The following is a 27,320-nucleotide window of genomic DNA, read 5'->3' as shown; positions in this document are numbered from 1 at the left end:
AAAAGACTCAGATGCACCGTCTGTCTCAGAAACCACATGTAACAGTGCAGAGGGTGAGGCCAATGCACCTAGCCATGCTACAACTGCTACTGACTTAACAGCTACAGGCAAGCACAAACCAGAGAAGACCCAAAAGTATTCAGAGAATTATCTCAGGTGTATATGTGGTAGGGAGTCCCTGCTCTGTCTCTCTTTGAGCAACTGTTAGGCTCAATGGAGATAGTGGAGCCACTGAGACAGGCCTTGTCTTCCTTCCCAGTGCCAGTGTTTTATGTTTTTTTATGTTTTTACCAACCCTGTCACATATTAGAATGAGGCAACAAAATCACTTTAGTTGAAGTTAGGAAAAGCTTGCGATATCAGTGAAATGTTAATAAAGTCAAACACACTTCAGACTTTTTCTGTATTAAAGCAAACCATGAGCTTTCCTTTCCCTTATCTTCACCAAGTGCTTCTGAGACATAAAGCTGTACTTGGAATTGGTGAAAAACAAATTCAATACTTCTTCAGTGAACATTTACTGGTATATTCAAAATCAACATTTTCTTATTATGTTGATACAAACTATAATCCAACCAGCATTATATTTCTTTCAAAATGTGGTTGCTGTTACAAATGATTTCTATAGGAAAAGAGACATGGTTGGTTTTAACATAATATAATTACTTTATCAGGTCTACCCAGTGCATCCATAAACACACTAATTATAATTTATTGCAGTCCACTACAACACTCTGCAAAATACAAGATCACAATCTAACAAAAGTTAAGCATAATACATGTTACCATGGTAGTATTAGTCCCAGAGTTATCAGTGGTTATGGTATCGATTAGGGCTGTCCCTTGAATGCTGGAGATTCGAATTACCAGTCGGAGACTCATCAGTCGACTGAGACTTCAAGTTGAGCAGTCGTGTTTTTTTGTTTGTTTGGTTGGTTGGTTTCTTTTTTGCCAGTCAGTGTGCATTGTACTTCTGGGACAGTACTTCTTCCATACGGGCAACTGCAGACATCAAGGCAACTACACAGAGGAGAGACTTTGCCCCATAAGGCTGTAAAATAATGTAATCTTCTGCCTTCTACTTAGAAGTGGTGAAGTTACTGCTCACCTCAACTTAACACAATACAGTGTCTGGCATTTGTTTGATATCTAGTCTCTGCAAAAATGCTGTTGCACATTTCTGATCCGTCATTAGCGCAGTTAGCCTATCTGCTATATTACATGAATGTCACTGTCACACTGAACATCCCACTAAACCCTGTTTAAACTCTATATGGAAAAAAGGAACAAATAGTCGAATATTTGTATTGAACAGCCAACACTGATTCAAATGACATAATTCTGAGGCTTTTACAGCCTTAGTGTTAGTGTATGTACTGTAGTTATCAATGTTAATTGCATTTGACAGGTGTCTATGATATTGTCTCCACCCACTGTATAAAGATTGACAGGTTGTGACTCCTGATTGAGACACTAAACTGGCAAAAACAAACCAAACAGATATTGGGGCTGTGTAGAGGCATTTTGAGTTAATGTATGCAATTTCAGATGTGCTGTTTATGGACCTTGTGTACATGACCTCTCAAGAGCATGCTATGGACAATTGGATATAGTCACTGTCAGTTTCAAAAGGACATACAAAAAGTGACATGTTTTTAAAGTCAGGGATGCTAGAGAAGAATTTTAATATTGACTGTTGTTGCACCTGCAGTCCCACTGATTCTTAAAACAGAGCCTTTTGTTTCATATTTAACTGTTAAATGTCCACCCTCACTTCACAGTGGAAGAGCCCTGACATGCCCAAGGGGATGGGACAGGGAAAGGCTCATCCGGGTGGGGTGGAGGAGAGACATCTTGGCCCACTGTTGCATCATAATCTTGTGATCTAGGAGTGACAGCATCACACTGGAAGACCATGCTGCCTGCTGCCCATGAATAATAATGCAGTACCTGGATGGAGTAGGTTTTTCAAAAATGGTTGCAAAAAGCTGTAACTACTTATGTTTTGGTTTGTTTGTTGTTGTTGTTTTTTAGACAACGAGGGAAGCAGAACATAGAAAATATATGGTTTGTTTCAGGCACTTATATGGACGTATGCTGCAAGTTTTGTGATGATTGGCTCAACAGCTGTGGAGTTACATGTAATTAGGTGCTGAGCTACGCTCCTTTAAAGTTCATTAGTCAACATATTCAAAATGCAACAAGATATCAACGAGCTTTTGTTAACTTTTAATAAGGTTGGTCAACTAATGATCCACAGAAAATGTGGTACAAATGGAACATACAGTTTAGAAGAAGACATCAAAAATGTTTTTTTCAAAAAACTAAAACTAGCAAAAAATCTAGTAAGGCAGATTTGACTTGTTCTTGAGGCAGAGTCAGTATAAATGGATGTCTGCATCAAGTTTAGTGTAAACCGGATGTATGGCGGATGTATAATTATAGCGCCCCCATCAGACCAATTGGGATCATATTTTTTGTGAAGCATTGACACACAGCTTCCAATCAGTAGTGAAAATCTCATGCGTCTACAATGTACCATCTATCGAGAATGTGCGAAAACATCTCTGAATAAAAATAATAATAAATCCACACAAAAACAACAGTTTCCCAACAGTCTTACTCCCCTAAAGAATTAATACAAAATGAGTAAGGATTTAATTTTATAATTTTGTAACCTGATTGGATTTGGTATTAAAATAAACTGCAAAGGTCTTCATTAGAAAACACAAAGTTAATATAATCATATAATATTATTTAGTACTGATATTAACAATGGCTAAATTCCATTTATATATGTGGCGATACTGGGGGAACATGTATTGTTGATGCAGGTTAACTGTTGTAGCTTAATAGGACACTTCAGCAGAACCAAGCCAGCATTAAGGTTGCCTGTACTTTTCCTGTCTATCATTAGCAATGTCTTTAGTATGTCCTACGACAGGAAACAAATCAAAATGTGCACCATGCAGTCTGCAAAATAAGGGTTAGTCTCTACTTGATGGTATTGTAAGTGCTGCCAAATTGGCAAGAAGACAGGCGTGATTTAACACAAAATACACAGAAGTATCTGAAGGGCTTAGATGCATGATAATAAATGCAATAAAGGCAATTCTATTTTATTAAAGAAAAACATGTATAACCAAGATCAACTGGCCAGTATGTGCAAAAAAGTATAAATATAGACTAAAAACACATTTGACCTGCACAGCCCTCCCTTCCTCATTTTTTTGACCTTCACATTACATGAGCCGATCCATCTGCAAAATATACATATCTGTATATAACATACAGTATATACCTGGAAGTACAGTTTATACATTATATAACTGTATATATTCTATATATTGATTGTTGAAGGGGATTTTGTGCACTCAAGAAATTCCACTGACCATATAAACTGTCATTTCAAAAGGAAATTGAGAAATCTTAAACTGCATATGAGAAGGGAAGCATCTGTTTTTCAATGCCTACATCAGTGTTCCTACACAGGGTCAGTTCCCAGCTCCCTTGATATCTGTTTCATCAGACTTTGGCATGTAACTGAAACACAGTAAGGGAATCCAGGGCCAGAATTTACATCCAGTGCCTTGCTGTATAGCAACAGTGCTAACCACTGTTCCTCTGTGTCATCCAAGCTGTGTAGTCCATACATATATTTGACCTCAGGCAGCAAGTGTTAGAAATGAAGCTATACTGAAGTTAAGGTTTCCCCTGTGAAGCCGGTATATGTACATATACAGCTCTTTAAAGCATTAGATGTACAGTTACCACAGATCTGTTCAGTAGAACAGGAAGGGCAGCACAGAGGCTAATGAGCAGGCCCGTGACCTTTGTGAGATGTTCAACAGCAAATTAAAATGGAATATCGAAGCTGCAGGGGAATTTCTCTGCTACTGTTCTGCTATGTCTCTTCTGCAAACCATACTGTACTGTGGGAATTCAGAGAGCTTAGAAGAACATATAGTCAGCAGCTTGTTGCATGACATTATGGTAAGAAAGGTCTACACCGAGTTGTTACTCCCCTCAAATGTTGAGGGGTTTGGGACCAAAATTATGCAGCCAATACAAATATTTGTGGACATTTGATTGTTGGCTATGCCCTGCTCCCATTGTAACTTTTCCCCTCAGGCACTGAATGTATCTAGGCTACAGCTTACAGTAGTAATAGTGGCAGATTTACCATTCAAATATTTCAACTGGGACACAAAGACAAAAAATTGGGTTCTTCATTTCAGTATATGACTGTTCAATTTGTCAGCCAAACTGAGATTATCAGCTATAGCTAGCTAATTAAGCTAGCGATAGTTATATGAGTTGGTTAAACTGCCTGGTCTCACTCCTAGGGTGTCAAAATAAACCACTTGGGCAGTGTCCCTGGCGTTACTACAATAACGCAGGAGTCTCTTTTAGTGTCTGTAGGAGATGCACCAAGTTTTTAATCAACTCCAATGTAAATCCATCTGAATCATTATTAGACGTTCAGAACAATGGACATAGTATTAGGAGCACCAAAGTCTGCCTTGAGTGAGCAGGAGGGGAGGTGGATGGGCCCAACAAACATAGGACTTCGACCTAAAGCTATGATCAGCCCAAAAATAAGGCCGACCTTACATGAACCTGTACAGTTACTGTCCAAGCCTGACCTGAGAGTACTACTGACCTGAGTCTAATTAAAAAGTTGAATTTCTACTGTAAAAACATGTACATTTTTTTAATGTTATAAAATGTATAACAAGCTAAGGGTGGTTTCTTTGCACCACTTCTCCTTCTCCTCCTCCTGTTATTTCAATAGCCTGCCATCAGCTTGGCTGCATTACCCTTGCCATTAACACAAAGAAGCTGGCAGGATTGCAGTTCACTTAAGTTGTACCTTGTAAGATTTCATGTGATAAATGATCAATAAATGATTGATATAAAACAAGACGGCCCAATGAGACACATGGACATACAGTATGCTATTGCAAGAGACCCAGAGTGTACAAAATACATTTACTGTGAAATTTTAACTATTTTATTTTAATTTCATACATATTAAGGCAAATTACAAATCTGTTATGTATAGACCTGCCCTGCACAATGCCCATGTATCGTTCTATGAATAGTTCCAAAATGACAACACATATTTTTACCAAAATGCCATTTCCACTTCAAACATGACTCCAGCAACCCATCACATTTTTTCAGTCTGGTGTATTATGCTCAGTATGGGCAATGTTATGCTGGCTAAATTGCTGTCGGAGTGTGCTTTTTTTTAACTAGCCATTTTGTCTGGCACTATAGAATTACCATAGTTTATAGGGTCCATGTCATTGGTCCGACAGCCCATTAGTCCGACGGTCTGCGGTGCTGAACGGCTCCCGCCAGGCGTATTTCTACCGTGATGGTGCGCCGCTACCGGCTCTGGGTCAGCTGGGAAAGGCTTGAGGCGGAGCAGGCTCACGGCTTATGTGTTTGTCACTTTCTTTTTCATTTTAACCCACACCATGATCTTTTCCTGACCCTAACCAAGTGGTTTTTGTGCCTAAACCTAACCAGACCTTAACCACAGGGCATCATGATGATTTCGGAACAATGGGTTTAATATGGTCGGAACAATGGAATGTCGGACCAATGGGCTGTCGAACTAATGGGCAGTTTATAAGTGACTTGCAGCTAGTATTACTCATATGCTATTTAGCTATTTAAAAAGCACCAAAATGCGACCCCCAAATAACTGTACATTTGTACTTACATTTCTAATATGCTTGTCGTTACTGATAACATTATGCTAACATTACATATGTCATACTGGCAGCTCATCGCTATATTAACAGCTGGCTGGATGGTTAGCTTATTCACTAACCTGTTGTGTTTCATACTTGTACTTGAAGAGGTCTTGAATTCTGTCTGAAGATGGCAGTAACTGTATACGGGATATTTTGGCTTAATTTTTGTACACTGGGAGGAAGTGGACTGAGTTGTCCATCTTTAAATAAAATATATCGTCTCAATCGCTTTTATCTGAGACACATTTGATCTACAAGTACTGAATGTTGAGAAATTCTAATACTGAACCAACTTCAACAAAAAGTATCAATAAAGTACCCAAACTTCAGCAGACCACACTAGCACACAGTCATCTAATATAAGCACCTGGATCACACACACCAATTAACACCAGGCTGCTGTAAAACAATCAGCTAAAATAATGAATGCCCTTGGACACATCCCTGTTGTCCTTGCACACTGCAGAGTTGCCTCATGTTCAATCAAGTGCATGACGCAACACATTAATAGAGGAGCATCTACTGATTTCAGAAGAACCTTTCTCTCTGTGGCTGATGAGTAAAGTCAGCTTGAGGGGGTTCCGGCACAAGACAGTCAATTAAATTCTGTGTGTGTGTGTGTGTGTGTGTGCGCGCGCGTGCGCGCGTGTGTGCATGCTTGCATGCCTCTCAGCATCATTGTAGTGTGAGCAGCAAAACAGCCTGGCAGCATTGAGGCAATCAGGGCAACTTTCTCTCTATTTGAGTCTGCTGCATCTGTAATGAAGTGTCTACAAGTGGAGGAGGTAGTAGACAGAGAAAGGAGGACAGCAAGACAGAGGGAGAGAGAGTTCGTCCCAAGGGATCAGGGATCCAGAAATGCATGTAACACCCACAGTGTGGACACAAAAAACGTCAGTTGAAACTGGGATAGGATCATTATTGTTGTTATTCCCCACAAGTTGAAGAAGTAGGTTAGCACGGCTGTGTGTGCTTCTGGGGGAACAGGTTAGGCTGGCAGTCAGGCACTGTCAGAAATGAGCTAATGAAGCAAGACAGAGAGAGAGAGGGAGGCAGCAACGTATGATCGATAGTGCTGCACGATTAATCTAATCGCAATCGCGATGTCAGGCTGCGCGATTACATAACTGTATAAAAGGCTGCGATTTGCGATTTAATGTAAATAAATGTTAACGTGTGTGCCTGTGAACGTGACTACCTCTCCTGGAGTTACTTGACATTACACACACAAGCTATCCTGGTGTGTGCAGCACGTATGGTCAGGCGACCACCCGGCGTGCAGCAGTGACCAACACAGACACTGAAGAAGAGCATGAGCATTATGTGTTATATTGTAATCGCAATCACAATCGCACATTTTTATCAAATCGTGCAGCACTACTGATGGAAACACTTACAGGAGAACAACAGAGAACAACAATTAGATTTAAAATCACTTTTCAAACTAGAGCTACCATCCCGCGGTTGTATGCCTCCATGCACCAGTCAAGTTTTTCTTACAGTTTACATCCATGTCTATGAAAACATGGATGCTTCACACACATTGCCCTCCCTACAGCACAGGAGATCTATACAATCAGCACAGTTTCAAGGTGAATACCCAAGATGAGTGTCGCCAGTGAAGTATCCGACCAAATATTTCCCTTTCTGTTCCTGAGATATGACATTTAATAATGGCCAGAAGTGTGTTATGCAAAACTTTATGATGTCACAGTGAAGTTGGCTTTTGACCTTTTGAATATAAAATGTCATCACTTCATTATTTTGTCCTATTAGAAATTTAGTGTGTCAAAGTCTTGCCATAATTAGCATATGAATTCTTGAGTTATGGCCAAAAAAATATTTTGTGAGATCATACTGACCTTGACCTTTGACCACAAAATTCCAAGCAGTTTGTTCTTCAGTCCAAGTGGACATTTGTGCCAATTTTAAAGGCGTTCCCTCGAGGCATTGAGATATAGTGTTCACAAGAATGGAATGGATGGATGGATGGACAGAGGCATAAAAACAATTAGCACTAGTGACCAAGAGCCTTTATAGATATAATGGTATTAACATGTATCTTGGGTGATCCAATCACAAGTGGACAGCGTTAAACACAAGTGCAAATGACCACCAAGTCACACTGTGATGCAACTACTCAAACCACTTGCCGAGGTGGTCTGGGGGGCATTTGACCTTAAATCTTTTGTTGTGGAAACACTACACTAATGCATCCTGATGTGTCAGTGCAGAACATGGTGGTTGTTTTGGTGAAATCAACGCTCTATAACTTGCCCATTCTACAAGCTGGATCAAGTGTTGCTTGACCGTACATAGTTTTGCCTTATGGAAGGAGACGTGTTGAGTTGTTAATTGTTAATGTGACTGACAAGCAGCTAGCAAGAATGTGGAAGTAATAACTGTGTGCGGGGCTCTTTGACCTTTTAATACAGACGAATTCGGCAAGCGATTTGTGTATGCTGCCATCTTGTGGCGGCGCCATTGCTGCGGTGACATGTGTCATACATCAATTCATTATGCAGTCATTGTGAACTGACTCTCTGCAATGACAGCATCATGAATAGCTGGATTGACGATGTTAGACAGTGGTCTCCGGTATGAAGGTATCTTAAATGAGTATGGATATTAATATAGAAATTAATCATTTGTTTGAGCGATAAGCAGGAAAGATTAGAGTAATAGGGAGATAACAGAATGTATCATTAAACACTGTGTAATATAACGTTAGCATACCTTACGTGTGCTGACGTTAGCAAGCTAACAGCATGACATTTAATCATTATGGGCTCAGGTAATTTTGACCCTCAATCAGAGACCTGTAATTGCCGTTTTTCTGGTCATCGGAGGCCAGGCGATCAATAAAAAATTCTTGAATACCTAAAACAAAATGCAAACACGTGTTGTTGTTGTTTTTAGTCACGTAGCCTGTCCATAATGATTCATAACATTACATCATCAATCCAGCGTTTCATGATGCTGTCATTGTAGAGAGTCAGTTCACAATGACAGCATAATGAATTGATGACTGACACGTCACCACAGCAATGGCACTGCCGCAAGATGGCGGCATACACAAATCGCTTGCCGAATTCGTCTATAAGTGACATAGGCAGTAATGAAACACAATGGTCAGCTGAAGATGCATGATAGATACAGGTGTGAAAAACGATGTGTCTCGGCTGTTCATGTTAGGATCACCAAAACACGTTAATTACTAGGTGTAAACTCAGACTCTCTTGTGTTGAACACTAAGCCAACTGTAGAGGGGGTGCTATGAGATATAACTCAGTTATCAATATCCCAAAATTTGGTATGTCAGAATCTATCATGCAGTGTTGGGTAAGGGTTACTTTAAAAGTAATCAAAGTACGTTACTGCGTTATTTTTTAAAACAAAAGTAACCAGTTACTTTACTGTTACTCCCTGAGTAAAGTAACGCAATTACTTTAAAAGTACTTCCAATGTTACTCCCTGTGAAAAGTAACTCAAGTATTTTTAAAGTACTTTTGAGTATTCTACATTTCCTATTGGGCAATGGACCACAGGGCGCTAAGCCTACATTATTTGTCTCCAAAATTAAAGTTATGGACCACTTGCCCTTCACTGAGATCCAATTCTCCCATCACAGCCGTCACTTTGACCAGTAGAAACACACAACGATCTGCTGCCATAGACAACTGTATGACAACAACACCCCAAGAGAATCCCTCCATTTTCTAAATAGGCTTTTATTCTGAAACATTTGAGCTTGATAGTTTACGTATGGTGCTTCAAATGTAGCTCTTGCCATCTGCTGATGCTTTTAGGTGACTACAACAACATGTCGGCTGGCACATGAACAGACACAGTGACTCAAATAATAGTAAAAGTTATTAAAAAATAGGACAAGAATAACCCGATGACATCACACACGCCGTGAAAGACGACTGGGATAATTGGTGAGTACCAGCGTGTAGTGTGTACCAGGTATAATGCAAGTCCTGAGTCTGAAATATGTCTGTCAGTGAGTCCTACTCCACCTGTTTAGACTCCACCGTAGACAATGGCAGCATTTCTCCAACCACGTAGCGAGCCACAAGCTCCGTGGCTTCTTTCAGACTGATAGGTTTAACGTTATCTCCGTTACTAGAACCAAACGACAGCCGTTGCTGTTTCGGAGCTGAAGGACCAGTGTTCTAAAAGTAACGGAAGTAACTGATGTCTTGTTTGAAAATGTACTTAAGTATTTGATTACTCAAACAGCAAACTAACGCGTTAGGTTACTCGTTACTGCAAAAAGTAATCAAAGTACTCTAACGTGTTACTTTGTTGTACCCAACTCTGCTATCATGTGAATGAGAACATCCTGCCCTAAGCAGCTGCTTAGTTTGCATAATGCTTCAGGCCAGCTCTGTGCTTACAAGTAGAGCAGGAGATACTGTTTCTTTAACACTAACTAAACACAATCTACGACCAATCTGACATTGCATCTTTCCTTATAACCCGCCAAAAGTTAGAATTACAGTAGAATAGAGTGTGAGAAGTTGAAAACGGCCAATTTTGAAGGTGGACAGTATTCTAAGAAAAAACTGCTGCCACATCCTAATAAGTAGAACTATTTCTGAAAAGAGCCAAGAGAAAGGAGTGCTGTGTTTTGAGTAACAAGCCCAACACCGACAGAGACAAGAATTAGAATAGAAGATTGGTTTCATATAATGGAGCATGAGCTGTCTCCCTGTCTCTCTCTCACACACAAACATGCACACTGACAAGAAGTATCTTTTAATAAGCTGTTTTAGACAGCTTCTCCTTTTGTTCAGTAAGTTTTCTGTGCCGTTTCTTCACTGTCACCCACAAGATAGTTTGTTTTTGGCAGAACTGTAATTATTTTTTTCTCTGCATTAGTGTGAGAATTAGATTTCTGCTAATTGCATCAAAAAGTGCCTCGAGCCAAAACCACCAATGTGTTCAGACAGCCCACACACTACAAGCTGGTGACAATATGCGTGTTGCGGGGAGGGTGCTTGTTTCCTTTGCTTATTGAGAGACAGCTACACTACTGTCCAAGGAGACTGTAAGAGGAGGAAGTGGGCAGTAAACTGGGACCTGGAACCATATGGAAGATCTCCAACAGTGGCTGCGCTCCAAGCTGGCAACACAGGCTTAAAGAAAGCTCCTCTGCTCTTCAATCAGCTCAGATTTATAAAAATAAAGAGCAGCGGAAAATACATTCACAGCCAAACGTGCCTCTGTTGCTGCTGTAATCTACAGCAAAAGGCCCCGGAAGTTCCACGGCAAAAGGAGAAAAGCTTTGGCCCGCTGCTGAGATAGAGAGGCAGGGGAAATAGAATTTAGGATGCTCCCAGATAAACTTTTATCTTCTCACAGAGGCAAGAGGCATTTTAAGATGTATTTCAACTGTGATGTCTGTGCTTAGTTGGAGGCTTGAGAGTTTATCCTGCACAGTTTCTAAATCTGTGATAGGATTACTGCTCTATCGCTCCAAGCAACCTAATATTTTCCTAACAACTCACTCTGAAGTTTAAAAAGGTATCCTCTATGAGCACACCTGCAACTTGTTTTAGTCAATCACTGTCAGTCACGCTGAAAATGGTAAACCCTGGGATTTAGACGCAATCCGATTTTCAATTTTGATATAAAGAACAATAAAAATTAAAGCTGCAAGCAGCGATGAACGAGCCCTCGGCTGAAGCGACACTTCATGCAGGACTGAGATGGCACATCCTTCATACAGTGCTGGAAATACTATTTCACAGTTTGTACCATTTCCTCTTTCTACTAGAGGGAGTTGGAGAAGGCACTAATGATATGTCATCTTCTTATACATGAAATATAATAGACCACAGCTTGTAAATGTCAGGTAATTCAGAAAATAAGTGTCTGGAAAGACGCACTTCCTGTTGCTGCTAGGTGGCGCTGTACTCTTCACTGAATATAGACCTGTTCAGGGCGGGACTGTCGTCAATCCTGTAAACTTTGGGGAAGACTGGACCATATATGCTGGAGTTACAAACCACTTCCTGTTGCATGGCAACACATGGAAGTTTAACGCCTTGCCAAGGTCCCGCGGTTTGACGAAAACTCCAGCCTGTTATAACTTTTCTTCTTCAAGGTCTTTCGGCGGGACAGACCAAGGTTTGAAGTCGATTGGACAAAATCTCTAGGACTAGTTCGTTCATTTATGACCCCTGGAAATGGGCAAAAATGCACCAAAACTGCACAGTAAATTTAAAATGGCACACATCCTGTTGGGTTTAGAGTATGGGTCCCAGACGCTTTCTTTGTACGTCTTGGGATGTTACATATGCCCACCAAGTTTCATACACGAAGGTGAAAGCATCTTCAGGGGCTGTTTTTTGTTTTTGTTGGGGTTTTTTTTTTCAAAATTTTGTAGGGGGTGCTACAGAGCCATTTTTTGGCACCTGAGCACGAGGCCCTGAAAATATCAAATTTTTCACCAGATATCATATATCTGTTTCAAAAAAGTTTCATGAGTTTTTGAGTATGTTAAGCCTCCCAAAAAGGCAATTCATTTGGAGGAAGAAAAAAAAGAATAATTCCTTGCATTTCAATAGGGTCCTCGCACCGCTTGGTGCTCGGGCCCTAATGATGCATAGTAAAATAGGATTAGAGAGGCTGTAATAATGACTAGGTATTACATACACAAATTCATAAACTACACAGAGCGGTTCACACTGTCACCTCACAGCAAAAGGGCTGTTATAACCCACTGGCCAGCTGGGGACTTTACATGTTTTCCCTCTGTCAGTGTGGGTTTTCTCCAGGCTCTCCAGCTTCCTCCTCCCACAGTCTAAAGATATGGAGTTTAGGTTAACTGATGACTTTAAATTACATGCAGGTCTGAATATATATATATATATATATATATATATATATATACAGTACAGGCCAAAAGTTTGGACACACCTTCTCATTCAATGCGTTTTCTTTATTTTCATGACTATTTACATTGTAGATTCTCACTGAAGGCATCAAAACTATGAATGAACACATGTGGAGTTATGTACTTAACAAAAAAAGGTGAAATAACTGAAAACATGTTTTATATTCTAGTTTCTTCAAAATAGCCACCCTTTGCTCTGATTACTGCTTTGCACACTCTTGGCATTCTCTCCATGAGCTTCAAGAGGTAGTCACCTGAAATGGTTTCCACTTCACAGGTGTGCCTTATCAGGGTTAATTAGTGGAATTTCTTGCTTTATCAATGGGGTTGGGACCATCAGTTGTGTTGTGCAGAAGTCAGGTTAATACACAGCCGACAGCCCTATTGGACAACTGTTAAAATTCATATTATGGCAAGAACCAATCAGCTAACTAAAGAAAAACCAGTGGCCATCATTACTTTAAGAAATGAAGGTCAGTCAGTCCGGAAAATTGCAAAAACTTTAAATGTGTCCCCAAGTGGAGTCGCAAAAACCATCAAGCGCTACAACGAAACTGGCACACATGAGGACCGACCCAGGAAAGGAAGACCAAGAGTCACCTCTGCTTCTGAGGATAAGTTCATCCGAGTCACCAGCCTCAGAAATCGCAAGTTAACAGCAGCTCAGATCAGAGACCAGATGAATGCAACACAGAGTTCTAGCAGCAGACCCATCTCTTGAACAACTGTTAAGAGGAGACTGCGCGAATCAGGCCTTCATGGTCAAATAGCTGCTAGGAAACCACTGCTAAGGAGAGGCAACAAGCAGAAGAGATTTGTTTGGGCCAAGAAACACAAGGAATGGACATTAGACCAGTGGAAATCTGTGCTTTGGTCTGATGAGTCCAAATTTGAGATCTTTGGTTCCAACCGCCGTGTCTTTGTGAGACGCAGAAAAGGTGAACGCATGGATTCCACATGCCTGGTTCCCACTGTGAAGCATGGAGGAGGAGGTGTGATGGTGTGGGGGTGTTTTGCTGGTGACACTGTTGGGGATTTATTCAAAATTGAAGGCACACTGAACCAGCATGGCTACCACAGCATCCTGCAGCGACATGCCATCCCATCTGGTTTGCGTTTAGTTGGACGATCATTTATTTTTCAACAGGACAATGACCCCAAACACACCTCCAGGCTGTGTAAGGGCTATTTGACCAAGAAGGAGAGTGATGGAGTGCTGCGGCAGATGACCTGGCCTCCACAGTCACCGGACCTGAACCCAATGGAGATGGTTTGGGGTGAGCTGGACCGCAGAGTGAAGGCAAAGGGGCCAACAAATGCTAAACACCTCTGGGAACTCCTTCAAGACTGTTGGAAAACCATTTCAGGTGACTACCTCTTGAAGCTCATCGAGAGAATGCCAAGAGTGTGCAAAGCAGTAATCAGAGCAAAGGGTGGCTATTTTGAAGAATCTGCAATGTAAATAGTCATGAAAATAAAGAAAACGCATTGAATATATATATATATATATATATATATATATTCAATGCGTTTTCTTATATATATATGTATATATATATATATATATATACAGTATACTACCTACAAATGTCCACTGTGAAACATAATGGAACTGTGCAGAGGTGCCAACTGCATTCTCTTTCATATGCACATACATACGCAAGCAAGCGAGTCAGCAAGAGAGGAGAGATTGATTCATGTTTTTTTACTTTACACACTTTACTTTACACAAGCCTCCCGCACACATTTTTAAATACCAGCCAACAGGCTGTTTACACAATCATCCTTGCAGCTCTCATACGGCAACAACAACATTGTGATTAATGGTGGATGGGTTGCGGGTGGGTGAAATAATACATCATTAATGAGGAAAATATTAATGACATTCTCTAAAGTGTAAACATAGGGTGCAGAGCTGCAGAGCTGCTGTCCGCCGCTGCTGTGTGTCACATTAAGAGAGATGCTGTGTGCGTTTACACATGAAGGCTTTAGATTAAAAACAGCAGCAGCACTGGCAGACTGTGATATGAATCCTCTGTCACGTAGTGTTGTCAAGATACTGGAATTTCTAACTTCTATACAATACTTTGAACAATATCCACATTTAATACCATTTTACATGTTGGAAAAATTGACATTGAGGGCATTGCCTTTAAGTTAAGTTAAGCCTTTTCCTGACAATGTGGACTATATAACTATTTGCTCTTAACGGTCATTTCTTTAGCACAAGTGTTTCTGACTTATCTGTCATTTGACACTGTTGTAATTATGGGTTTTGTGCAGAGGAGTTGTCTAGGTTGTGTTGACTGAAAAAAATACATTCATGAATAACTCAGTGAATATACACAGTACTTTGCAATTATGTAATTCGGCCTGTTTTTAACATGTGTGGCCAACTTTTATCTTCAATATATTTAAATTAGCCCCTGACCTTACACAGGATAAGCAGGAATGTATGAAGGATGTTTAAATTGCATTAAAAACATTTTGTTTTTGTTTGTTTTGTCAAATACCATCTGTCTTACTGATCTATCAGCCAACATGTCCTTTATTCTGTCATTTCTTTTAAAAATTGTCTTCAAGCTGAACAAGAAAGATAAAAAAAGAAAGATGAAGCTAAGCATTTAAAGGACATTAGTTTTCTAAGTCATCACTTGTTAATCTTTAACATTGATTGACCTGCTGCTTTTAACAAATTACAAAAAGTAATTTATTTAATTTATTTTATACTCTCACCTCACAGCAAGAGGGTTGCCGGTTCGATCCCGGGCGTGGGAGCCCTTCTGTGCGGAGTTTGCATGTTCTCCCTGTGTCAGCGTGGGTTCTCTCCGGGCACTCCGGCTTCCTCCCACAGTCCAAAGACATGCAGATTGGGGACTAGGTTAATTGATAACTCTAAATTGTCCATAGGTGTGAATGTGAGCGTGAATGGTTGTCTGTCTCTATGTGTCAGCCCTGCGATAGTCTGGCGACCTGTCCAGGGTGTACCCTGCCTCTCGCCCGATGTCAGCTGGGATAGGCTCCAGCCCCCCCGCGACCCTCAAGAGCATGAAGCGGTTAGAAGATGAATGAATGAATGAATGAATTTATTTTATCAAAGGAAGCACTCTTCTTTATATATCATTTTGAATTTTTGGGAACATGAACATGGAGATTAACAGTAACACCAAAATGAATAGCACAACAGAAAGAAGATGTTTGCATGTCACATTTGTATGTTGTAAACATATGATATCAACATTTCTAAAGTGATTTAGTTTCTGAGCTGACTTTGTCATCAGGAGGTGGAGGGGATGGTGGATGGTGTGACACCTAGACGTGAAGCCTGCCAAGCTGCAGACCACTGTTCAAGACTAACAAACACTGGTTGTTTTCTGGGGACACCTTGAGGTGTTTCCACTGATGTTTGTGGCACCAAACCTGAGGAGTATTCCATCAACGTAGCTAAGAATATCCAGACTAAGGTATAATCTTGAAGTTTGACTAAACGTCAACTCCCAATCTAGCTCCAACCCGTTCCATCAAGTGAAATCAGCTGGCTCCAACTGACGCTAATTCAAGTCTCACCTGTTAAGTCTCAACTCATGCACGCGTCCAGGGAAAATAAAAAGCCCACACTAGTTGAGTGTCTAAAATGTTGCAAAATTTCAAAAAAGCAAAGGAAAGGAGCGAGCGGAGGCTTTTTCTGCGTATGTGGACTATAAGTACATAATTAAGAAAAAGCCAATACTGCAGCGATTAATGAAGCAAGGGAGTTGGCGTGGCAGAACGTTGCCGACGGGCTAAATGCATAAGTGACAAAGAAAATTCAGCATTTCAGCATTATATCATGTTATATAAATCCTGCATCAAAGGGACAAAATATATGTAGATAAGAACACCTATTAAATCTAACAATTCAAGTATGCCTAATGAAATTCCACCAAATGTGTGAATTAATATTAGTGACAGACTATTTATTACATTTATCTACTGATTCCTATGTAAATTTCAGATGATGCATTTAATCAAACTATTTTATGTTAATCATCACATTTATCTAGATTATGACATTTTTGAAATGATCAGTTTATAGGAAATAATCACATTACATTTATCTATTGATTGTAGAAAATGACATTTAGCAAATCCATCAGTTCAGTGGAGATGAGGAAATCTATAACGTGAATGTAGGTGATAGTGAATCAGTTATCTATTTCTCATCAATTGTAAGCTCTATCCCTTATTATATCAAAATAAGGAAAATTCCCTTAAATCTATAGAATGTGCTATAGGATGAGGAACTGACAAACCACAACGGTGTGCGTCCCATTTTCATCCCTCACAGTTTTTACCTCTCTGCAAACAGTTGTCTTACTTAGCCTCTCAGTATCATCAACACTATACAGGAATGTACTGCTAGCAAAGAACCTCAGTGCAATACAGACTGACTGCACAGTGGACAGAGACTGGCTGTGGCATGTGATCTTTATAATGTGTGGTTCCAGCAAACTGCATAGATACACTATGCTTTGCCTGCTGAACCGGTACCTCTCCCACAGACAGGAGTCCGTCTGTATCAATGGGTTGGTCCTGTCCTGGACGACCCTTGGGGCTGGTGGTGGTTGGAAGGCCGTCTGGACAATGTGGGCCTCCTCATCAACAGGATCCTTGATGAAGGGGCATGCCATTATTTCCTAATTTACTCTCTCTTGCTCTGTCTCTGTGTCTCTCTGGGTGTGTCCCTCTCCTTCTCTTGGATGCACTCCTTATATGGCCGTTGTCAGTTGACCTTAATTGGCTGTGACTTCACTAGCCAATTGGAAACAGAGTGGGGTGGGGATGGGAAGGCAATCACATATTCATGTGGTTTGGTGTAGGCCTATACAATCTTTTTTTTTAATGCCTCAGTTTCATTTTATTATAGTTTTGTTTTTATTAGTTTGATTTTGGCTTTACTGTTGTGTTTTTTAAATTATCTTATTTTTATTACATTTTAATGTGTTTTTTAATAGTTAATGTTTTTTGATTAATTATGTTATATATTTTATGATCTACATATTATTTTATCATTACATGACAGCTGTGAGTGTGTAAAAGCACTGGCAAACTGTCTTTTAGGTGTCTGTTCTTGTCTATTGAACATTTTTTGATCATAGATGGAGCTAATCCTCACCTTAATCCTGCTACAGACCAGGATTGCCTGGCAGCATAAATTACCATGGTTACTAGGCTGGGATTCAGGTTAACCACCTTGATGGAGTTGTGGCTCAGGTTGATGGAATGGAAACCAGAGTTTAGCTCGATGTATCAGGCTTAGCCAGAACCATAGTTTCCATGGTTACTGATGTGAGGCTAATCCATCAAAGCCACTTTGATGGAACAGAACTCTGGTTCACATTAGCCAGACTTGGCCATTCAAGCCTGGATTTGCCTTTAGCCTGCTTGATGGAATACCCCCCTGGGTGTTTTAGCGGCATGCTGCAGCATTCTCCAGCTGCATTTTTTGGCACCAAGCCTGTTTTTTTTTTTGACCGACATGTCGCGGCATTTCCAGGAGCTTTTGTGCCACTATATGTGAATGTTTCTTGGTTTTGTGCCTAAAGCTAACAACACCTTCACCACAGTGTTGTTGAAAAACATAAAATATATCTGCTACAAAATAAGATACAAAAGTAACATAATGCAATCAGGTTGAGCTGCAGCCCAATCACACTTTTACATGTTAAAAACAACTCACTGTTCCCGTTTGTTTGTGACACTGGCTGCTGGTAAGTATCAAACAGCTGTGATTATAGTGACATGCAGCAGAGCCATACACCTGCAAACTGATCCATACTGCTCCATGGGTGCATCAACCACCTCTTTACAGTGTGTGTCTACATGCAAGTGTGCTGGGTGTGTGTGCATACAACTCTGCTGAAAGCATTCTCTCCCTGTGAGACTGATTGAGGCTCACTGAGATCTATGTGTATGTGTTTGGATCCCCACTGAGGTGAGACTGATTTTCTTTGATAGCACAAAGCACAAATTACTGCAAGAGAGTGTGAGAGACACTGAAACAGAGAGCAGAGAGAGAGAGAGATGAGGTATTCTATATGTTTACACAGCCGCAGTGTTCCAGGCCGACCTCCCAAAGCATCTCAGATGGTTTTCCAATTTATGAATTCCTATATTTGGCTGCTCAGGCTTCACAGAAGGGCTTAGTTTTTATTACATTCTGTTTGCTATAAAACACTCTGATCAGTATGACCATCACAGGACATTTTAGTCAACGCCTGCTTAGACTCTCTACAGTTCTGACCTTACTGGAGGAAAGCACAGGCCATTTTTTACATGTTGGTTTGTTTGGGTTGTCTCAAATGTGCCGAGAATGACAGATACCTTTTAAAGAATTGCTGTTATTTTCAACCTTGGCATTGTTTTTGAAGATTTTATTGCCATTTTCTACAGTGGCAAGTTTATAGTTTAGTTTATACTGTAGTTTATAGTTTTATCAGTGACTTCGGTGTTCCTCTGCTTCCTCTGCTTTCTAATACACACTCAGCCAAATGCCAAAGCATTCCAAGGGTGGGTTTATTGTCATTATTGTTATTATTATCATCATTATTATTACGGTCTTTATATTATTGTGTATCTTCCCAGTAGTGTGCCTTATGTATTCAAATCCCAACATCCAAATTTTGGTAGAAGTATGTATGATTTAGCATCAAAATGCTTTTTTCCCAAGCCATCTTAAAAACATTTTCCCTTATGACCTGACATAGGTTTCTGTATGATGACATAGCAATATTTAAGCCCCCCAGCCCGCCAAATGTGCCCTTTTGTAACTGAGTATTGTGTGTTATCGATCTTTCATGTGGTTCCATTGGCTTCATCACAAGGTAAATGGTAGATGGACCTGCATTTGTATAGAGCCTTTCTAGTCATCCGACCACTCAAAGCGCTTTTTACACTGTGAGTCACATTCACCCATTCACACACACATTCATACACTGGTGGCCGAGGCTACCATCCAAGGTGCCACCTGCTACTCAGTTTTTTTTTAGTCACTCACACACTGATGGAAGCATCATCAGGAGCAATTTAGGGTTCAGTATCTTGCTCAAGGAGACTTCCGCATGCAGATGGGAGGACCCGGGGATCAAACTGATCTTCCGATTGGTGGACGACCCGCTCTACCTCTGATCCACAGCTGCCCCAGGTGACCTCCAGCAAACACTGGGGTGGTTTGCAGCCAATTGTGAGGAGGTCGGAATGAGAGTCAGCTCCTCCAAGTCTGAGGTCATGGTTCTCTGCCGGAAAACAGTGGATTGCTCTCTCTGGGTTGGGAGAGAGTTGCTGCCTCAAGTGAGAAAGTTCAAGTATCCCGGAGTCTTGTTTTTGAGTAAGGGTAAAATGGAGCGTAAGATGGATAGGCAGTAGCATGGTGTCCGCAGTGATACAGGTGCTGTGTCAGACTGTTGTGGTAAAGAGGGAGCTGAGCCAGAAGGCAAAGCTTTCAATTTACCGGCCTATCTACTTCCCAACCCTCACCTACAGTCATGAGCTATAGGGAGTGACCACAAGAATAAGATGACAGATACAAGTGGCTGAAATGAGTTTCCTCTGTAGGGTTGCTGGGTTCAGCCTTAGAGATAGGGTGAGGAGCTTAGACATCCAGAACGAGCTTGAAGTAGAGCTGCTGCTCCTTTGCAACAAAAGGGGAAAATTGAGGTGGTTCGGGCATCTGATCAGGATCTTCCTGGGTGCCTCCCCTTAAAGGTTTTCTGGGCCATGGACAAGTGGATGAAAATGGAAGGATAGATGGATGACGAACAATTAGCCAACAGCAAGTACTTCGTACTAGCTGTACCAGCTCCCTAGCAATCTCCCTCCAGCCAGCTGCCACTTTATTTTTGGTTTTTGTAGTGAAATAAGAAGGTACCCGTATTCTTCATTTCAACTTCATGAATGAGCCATTCCTCATCCAGTGTGACACTTTCAAAGTGAGTGACAGGAATAAAAAGAAAATTGGTGTTCAATAAAAGTTCAGTTCATCATATATAAATACTGCCATATTGGTGCAGTTTGAGTTTTCTATAGAGACTAACTCTGCCACGTGACATCTCTGAAATTTGATATCCTTCACATTGCTGTGCTTAGCTCATGGCCTGCCAGACACAAATGGCTTCACTAGTCCATTTATAAACAAATATAATACAGTGTTAATTACATTGTCATATTTCTTATTGTTTATGCTATATGAGATGGATTTAGCATCATGACGCTGTCAGCACGGGTTGGTGGTGTACGTTACTTTTTAATTTGCCAAAATGTGTCATAATGACAAATGCCGGGTCAGCCAGTTTGCATAAAATCAAACTGGTTTAACCTCGTAAACTCAGCAGGACCAGCAAAACCGGAAATCGTCCCAGGTCTTCTGTGGATGCCACACTTTAAAAGTACAGTTTGTGAAGTAAACTGAAATGAACTACAGAATGCATTTCTCACTTGAGTTGAGTGTATTACTGTGATTGCACTGTATAAGTGTTCATTTTGACATTCAAATTTTCAGATTGCAGGCACTGCTGGAGTAGCACATTTGTTTACTGTTTATGCACAGTCCTGATGGCAGATATTGTTGCAGCTTGAAAAATATTTCTTTATATCCTGATTATAATCACCGCTGGGAGATGGAAATGTGAAGGTTTTTCCAGTAAGCAGTTTGTATTTTACACATATCTGATATAACATACTTTAAATGCAACATTGTGGCTGTAGGCTTTCGGGCTGTTCTCAAAAACTGTACATTTTCCTACAAAAAGTAATGCACCCAAGTAACCCATGTATTTTGAAAGGCTGCAATCAAGTAACCAATGTGCCGACAGGAGTAAGTAAGGAAGCAGTCCCGAGCGGTCCTGTAAGGGGCAGTACACAGGACGTATTTTTTGCACCCTAAAATTCATTGTTTTCAATGTAGATGCGCGGCAGACGTGCTCAAACGCCGGAGCGATGCAAGCATTCCCAAGAGCCTATTTTTCAGGTTGCAACGGCTGCACCCTCAAATAAACTGAGGTCAACTATTGGAACACAGCAGCATGAACCGCATGTCATGTCAAGATGACTCAACCAATCACAGGCAGCAGATGTCTTTCCCTTCATCCGTAAATATCAGTCTGTGATTAATATGGAGAAAAGCTGATCATTTTAGTGCAGGGCTGTCAGAGTTTAATATCTGTCCCACAGCCAATTGGCCTACACACAAACCACATTTAGTAACCTTAAATGCAACCTGCCACAATGCTCTTGAAAGCTGGCATAGAAAAGGCACAAGAGTAGCACCCAGCACCTGACCTCATATTTTACCAATCGGTTAAAGACAGCATGCGTACGACCCCCAGGGAAGCAGTTTGGGGTGGTGAATGGGTGAATGGGACTCTCCCCCAGGACCTTCCCTTGTGTTTGGATTTGCTTGACTTTTGAATCATTTTAAAGTATGTCCCCACCATATTTCTTTTCCTAAACCTAACCTGAGTAACTTGCCTACACCTAACCTCCATAATTTTACATTATTAGGTAATTGTACGTTAAGAACATAACGTCATGCATGTGGTGCTAATTCATAAGGTATTATACTAACTGTTGTGTGAACATTTTGGATGTTATACAAACCGTTCACTGAGGATATGTTACAGTTTTAAAAACATTTCAAGAGAGGCTCATCTGACTTAACACTAAATTGAAACTGTGTAAAACATAGTGAAATTGTTATCATTTTTAGAAGGGTGAAAATAACCAACATCAAATACAATTTTAAAAAGCCATCAATATATAGACACAACCATATCTTCAAAAAACTCTACTATATGCCACTGCTCAGTACTACTACTTTGAGTGCTAATAGTACCAATATCACATACCCATGAATACCACCACAAACAACAGGACAAACAACAGGTGACTGTGTTCACTGTTGATGGAATTTAGCCATGTACTGTATCATAGAAGGCAGCATACCTGTCTAAGTCCATCTACAGATGTCAGGACCACCTTACTTTTTGTGGGTTGCCAAGCGATGCATAAACTGTCTGTCTGACCAACCCAGTCATCACTTTAATCTTTAAAAACTGACAAGTTGAATACATTAATTCTGCATTTGAAAACAAAACAACCATTTCATCTGAAGTTTAAGAAGTTAAAGTGAACATTTAATGACATGTTACTCACCTCTCTCCACTCCTTGGTGCCAAGGCCTTGCACGTACAACACCACCACTGAGAAGACAAACAAACAATGCCTAAGTTACATTTCAAGGCACAGCACACATCATGGATGCACATAATCATAGGTGCAGCACTGCAGTACAGCTTGCAATTTTTTAGTAAATCTAATGACTAGCATCTACACAAAAGCTAAAATAACTATAGAATAAAAAAAATATAAATGCATAAATATTCATAAAATGTACAATTATATTTTGCAAGAGACATCAAACTCTGTATGCGTGAAATATGAATGAGAGTAGTACAACAAAAGATTAAACTTTGATTGTGACTGCAAGGATATTGGTGTTGCTGCAGAACAATAATAGGGTGCCGTGGGGGAAAAATCCAATTTAAATAATAATTGAAATTAAGTCACTGAATGAGTGAGATATAAAAAAATCTACTGTAAAAAAAAAAATAGCATCAAAGACTCTAATCTGAATCTCTTCCTAGTGTCTTGATGCAGAAAGTTGACTTATTTATTGAATACAAAATGATCTCTTTATTTAAAGAAAACTGTGGACTGGGTGGACTCAACCACAGTGTTTTTGTATCACAGGAAGTGAAACCCTGAACAACACCTTAAAGCTGCCCTGTGGACTTTTCTTGTGAATAAATGGAAACAATAATGGACTTAATATTTATAGACCACCTCTCTAGTATTCAACCATTCAAGGCATCTTTACACTACAAAACCACATTCACACACACACACACACACACACACACACACACACACACACACACACACACACACACACACACACACACACATTCACACACTGGTGGCCAAGACCACCATACAAGGTGCCTCCAGCTCACCCGCTCACACCTAAATAACAGAGCCACCAGGAGCAATTTGGGGTTCAGGATCAGGGGATCAAACCTCTGATCTAGCTCTACCTCCTGAGCCACACAAACCAAAAACATCACATAAAGTGTTACCCACATGCATTGGGCCTCATTTATGTGCATAAAAATACATTATTGGGTGGGGCTGTGGCTCAGAGGTAGAGTGGGTCATCCACCAATTGGAAGATCAGTGGTTCAATCCCTGGCTCCTCCAGTCTGCATGTTGAAGTATCCTTGAGCAAAAAAAATTGAAAAAAATTTGGTCCACAAATACTGTTGCAGAGTGAGCACTTTTGACTTTCATTCTACTCTTGGGTTTATACAGCTGCGTACATGATGCAGTGGCACAGAAGAGGAGAAACCTTTCACCATAAGGCTCTGAGATAATATTATCTTGTTTGCTGTATGACATGAATGCAGCTGTCACACTGAATGTCCTGCTGAGCCTGTTAGAATTTTAAAACTTTATATGGAAAAAAGAAAACATCTAATATTCATATTAAACATCAGATTCTGATTTAACCAACATAATTATGAGTCGGGTACAGCATGTTAGCATGGGTAGAGCAAACAAAATTTCATGATTCTGTTACACCCTAAATCATGGTTGATGATGACATTTTTTTACATCAACATCCTTACTTTCCGCAGTACCTGTGTATTATAACTACAGTATGGTTATGGGTTGGGAAAGGTTGTGGTTATGACAAATAGTTGCCAAATGGTTAAGTCTAAATCTAAATAACACCTTCTTACTCCCAACTTGTCACGTTTGTTCTATGGCCCTACACATTAAACTATGAGCCTGTTTACACCTGCTAACAGCATGCATCTTTGATGATCCTATCACAAGTTGACATGTATGAGTGCAAGTATAAACGACCATCAAGCACATTACGTTTTGACTACTCAAACCATTTGCCAAGATGGTCTGGGACTCATTTAGCAAATTATCTCTTGTAGTGTAAACACTAATGCATCCTGATGCATCCCTGACAAGGATTATATCAGTGAAGGGCATGGTGGTTGTTTTTGTGACATCTCACTAAAAGCTCTATAACTTGCCCATTTTACAATGAGTTGGAGGAGGTGTTACATGACCGCCCATCGTCTTACCCTGTGGGAGGAGATGTGTTGAATTCTGCAGACAGCAATATCTCCAGCTACACAGACTCAACCACTATAGTGACATGCTATTAGGTAGCTAGCAAGAGTGTTGACATAATAACTGTGCATTAAGCCCTTTGACTTAAAGTGTAAGTGATGTAGTGACAAAATCGGAATACTAGTGGTCAGCTGGAGAAGCACGTTAGACACAGGTGTGAACAGCAATGTGTCTCAGCATTCCACTTGTGTTTGGAGCCCCGAAATGCATGTTAATACCAGGTGTAAACAGGCTCTCTGACACTTTACGTACCCATTTAGTGTGAGTTTTGGACTTCATGCATACAGTTTCCCAAATTTAAACTTCCACCATAGGTTCACTTTGTAGCTTTACTTCCTTTGGTTTAGGAAATGACAGTACATGTTTAGGTTTAGAAAAAAAACATCATGATTTGACTTACAATAAGTCAGTTGTTACTAACGTAACGTCACGTGACATACATCACTAGATGTTATTAAAATAAGACTTTTGGTTTTATACAGGACATGAACAGTGTTCTCCTGAGTCAAAGTCCTGAGTCCTAAGTGTGTTTTGACCTCCTGTCCTATTTGTGAATTTTTCGCTCTTTTTACTATGACAGATGCCCAGAGAGTCACAAAATGATGGCCCCTGGTGAGTCTCATACCAAAGCTAAAGGGCACTTCAGTACATAGGTTATCTGATACCTAGAGCCACTGCCCAGGAGCCGGTATTTGACGAGTTGAAGAAAAATATTTGATTATGGTTCCAAACAGTTAAAGATATGGAAAATACATACTCTCTCTCTCTCTACATATATATATATATATATATATATATATATATATACAGTACCAGTCAAAAGTTTGGACACACTTTCCTGCCTATCTTTTACAATAAATACGAGAAAATTATTAAATTAAAGAAAATATTAAAATATTAGTTATTTAACCTTAGAACTGATTGTTTTTGGTGCAGCAACAGCACTAAAATAGTCACAAAAATACGGGATTTATCAAAATGGGCTGATTTTTTACAGCCCATACTCCTAGAATCAGCTTCCTATCATTGTTGTCACATCATGAGTGACAGGTGTCGTGACAAGCCATCTTGATTTACTGTCCAGCTGGGCTAAATTAATTCAGCCCAGGCCACTGACTTTTGGCCAATGACCGTGCGTGGAAGTACAGTGAGGGCCTGCCCGCTGTTACTGTAGTCGGAGAGTGAGCGTTGAGTCTTGTGAATTGCGTTAGCATCATGCTGAACGAGGTGGATTATTTTAAATGCTGTCTATCGAGCGGGACCTCATCCAAAAATCATCGGACTGAAATGACTTGTTGATTAACCTGTTTGCATCCCAGACAGGCTGTCTGGGTGGTATTCGCGGTGACGGTAACTTACCGCAGTAAACATGAGCTGCAGTACTGCTTTTGTGGTTACCTTCATACCGCAGTGCTCTGGCTGCAGCGACAGAATGCGGCCCCGCGGCCTGCCTGCCTCACGCACCCCCCTCGCTACGTGATGGAGGTGGCCTGGCCGACCGCCCCAAACCCAGGCCCGCGGGAGAAGGGGGCCCGGGAGCCACCGGCCCTCCCTCTTCCCTCTAAGTTTATACATAATGTTTTATACACAATAATAGATGGATCAGCAACCGTTTTACTTCTGACAATAAATAGTTTCCATCCTACACTTGCATGGCTTTTTAAATTCCCGTGATATTTTTAGCCATACCCATCTAGCCAGCCCTAGGCCCAAGCCCTAACCTCTTATTAAAGGAGCATTACTCCTTTCCTTTCTTCACCTTTCCTGTCTGTGTACAGTCGTGTAAGCTGAGTGAGCCATCAGAACATTTTTGTAGTTAGCCTAATTCTCTAGTTTTGTTGAAGTGCATTGTTGCTGTATCCTGGTACTGTATCTCGGTATGATGTTACTGTTACTGCAGATGAACTATTGATCAGTATAGGCCATAGGCCTAATGCGTTAGCCCTCCCACCCAATTTCACCACAAGCCGCTACTGGTACTGTATATATATATATATATCTATATATGTATGTATATATATATATGTAGCGTTTTACATATATACACACACACACACACACATATATATATATATATATATATATAAAAATATATATAAACTACAGAAAATCAAACCTCATCTCTTTTCCTCTCCTTCTTTGCTCTCCTGTCTCCTTTCTTCTCCTCTCTTTATTTCCTCTTCCTCCTCCTTACATCCTCCTTCCAATGCCTCCTCTCCTCTCCTCCCCTCCCCTCTCCTCTCCTCTCCTCTCCTCTCCTCTCCAAAGCAGACCATGGTAATGGCAGACAGTGTAGAGAAAGCATCATGTTTCTGCTTCAGTGGGACAGCAGGCCAGTCAAACAAGATGACCTAGCCACCACTGGGACCCGTACATCCCAATTCTCTCTGCTCTTCTCTTCA

General features: G+C 40.5%; 1 protein-coding gene across 1 annotated transcript in view; it reads right to left on the bottom strand.

Moving 5' to 3' along the window:
- Positions 1-27,320, bottom strand: part of LOC125885530 (copine-9-like) — a 312,413-nt gene that overhangs the window by 239,501 nt on the left and 45,592 nt on the right. Inside the window, exon 3 of the mRNA XM_049571170.1 lies at positions 22,864-22,910. Within this exon, the coding sequence (XP_049427127.1) occupies positions 22,864-22,910 (47 nt within the window). The remainder of the gene's footprint in view (positions 1-22,863; positions 22,911-27,320) is intronic.

The sequence above is a fragment of the Epinephelus fuscoguttatus genome, linkage group LG1 (assembly GCF_011397635.1).
Source record: "Epinephelus fuscoguttatus linkage group LG1, E.fuscoguttatus.final_Chr_v1".
Classification (NCBI taxonomy): domain Eukaryota; kingdom Metazoa; phylum Chordata; class Actinopteri; order Perciformes; family Serranidae; genus Epinephelus; species Epinephelus fuscoguttatus.
Note: the sequence above shows the minus strand (reverse complement) of the source record. Positions and strands in the feature narration are given on the sequence as shown.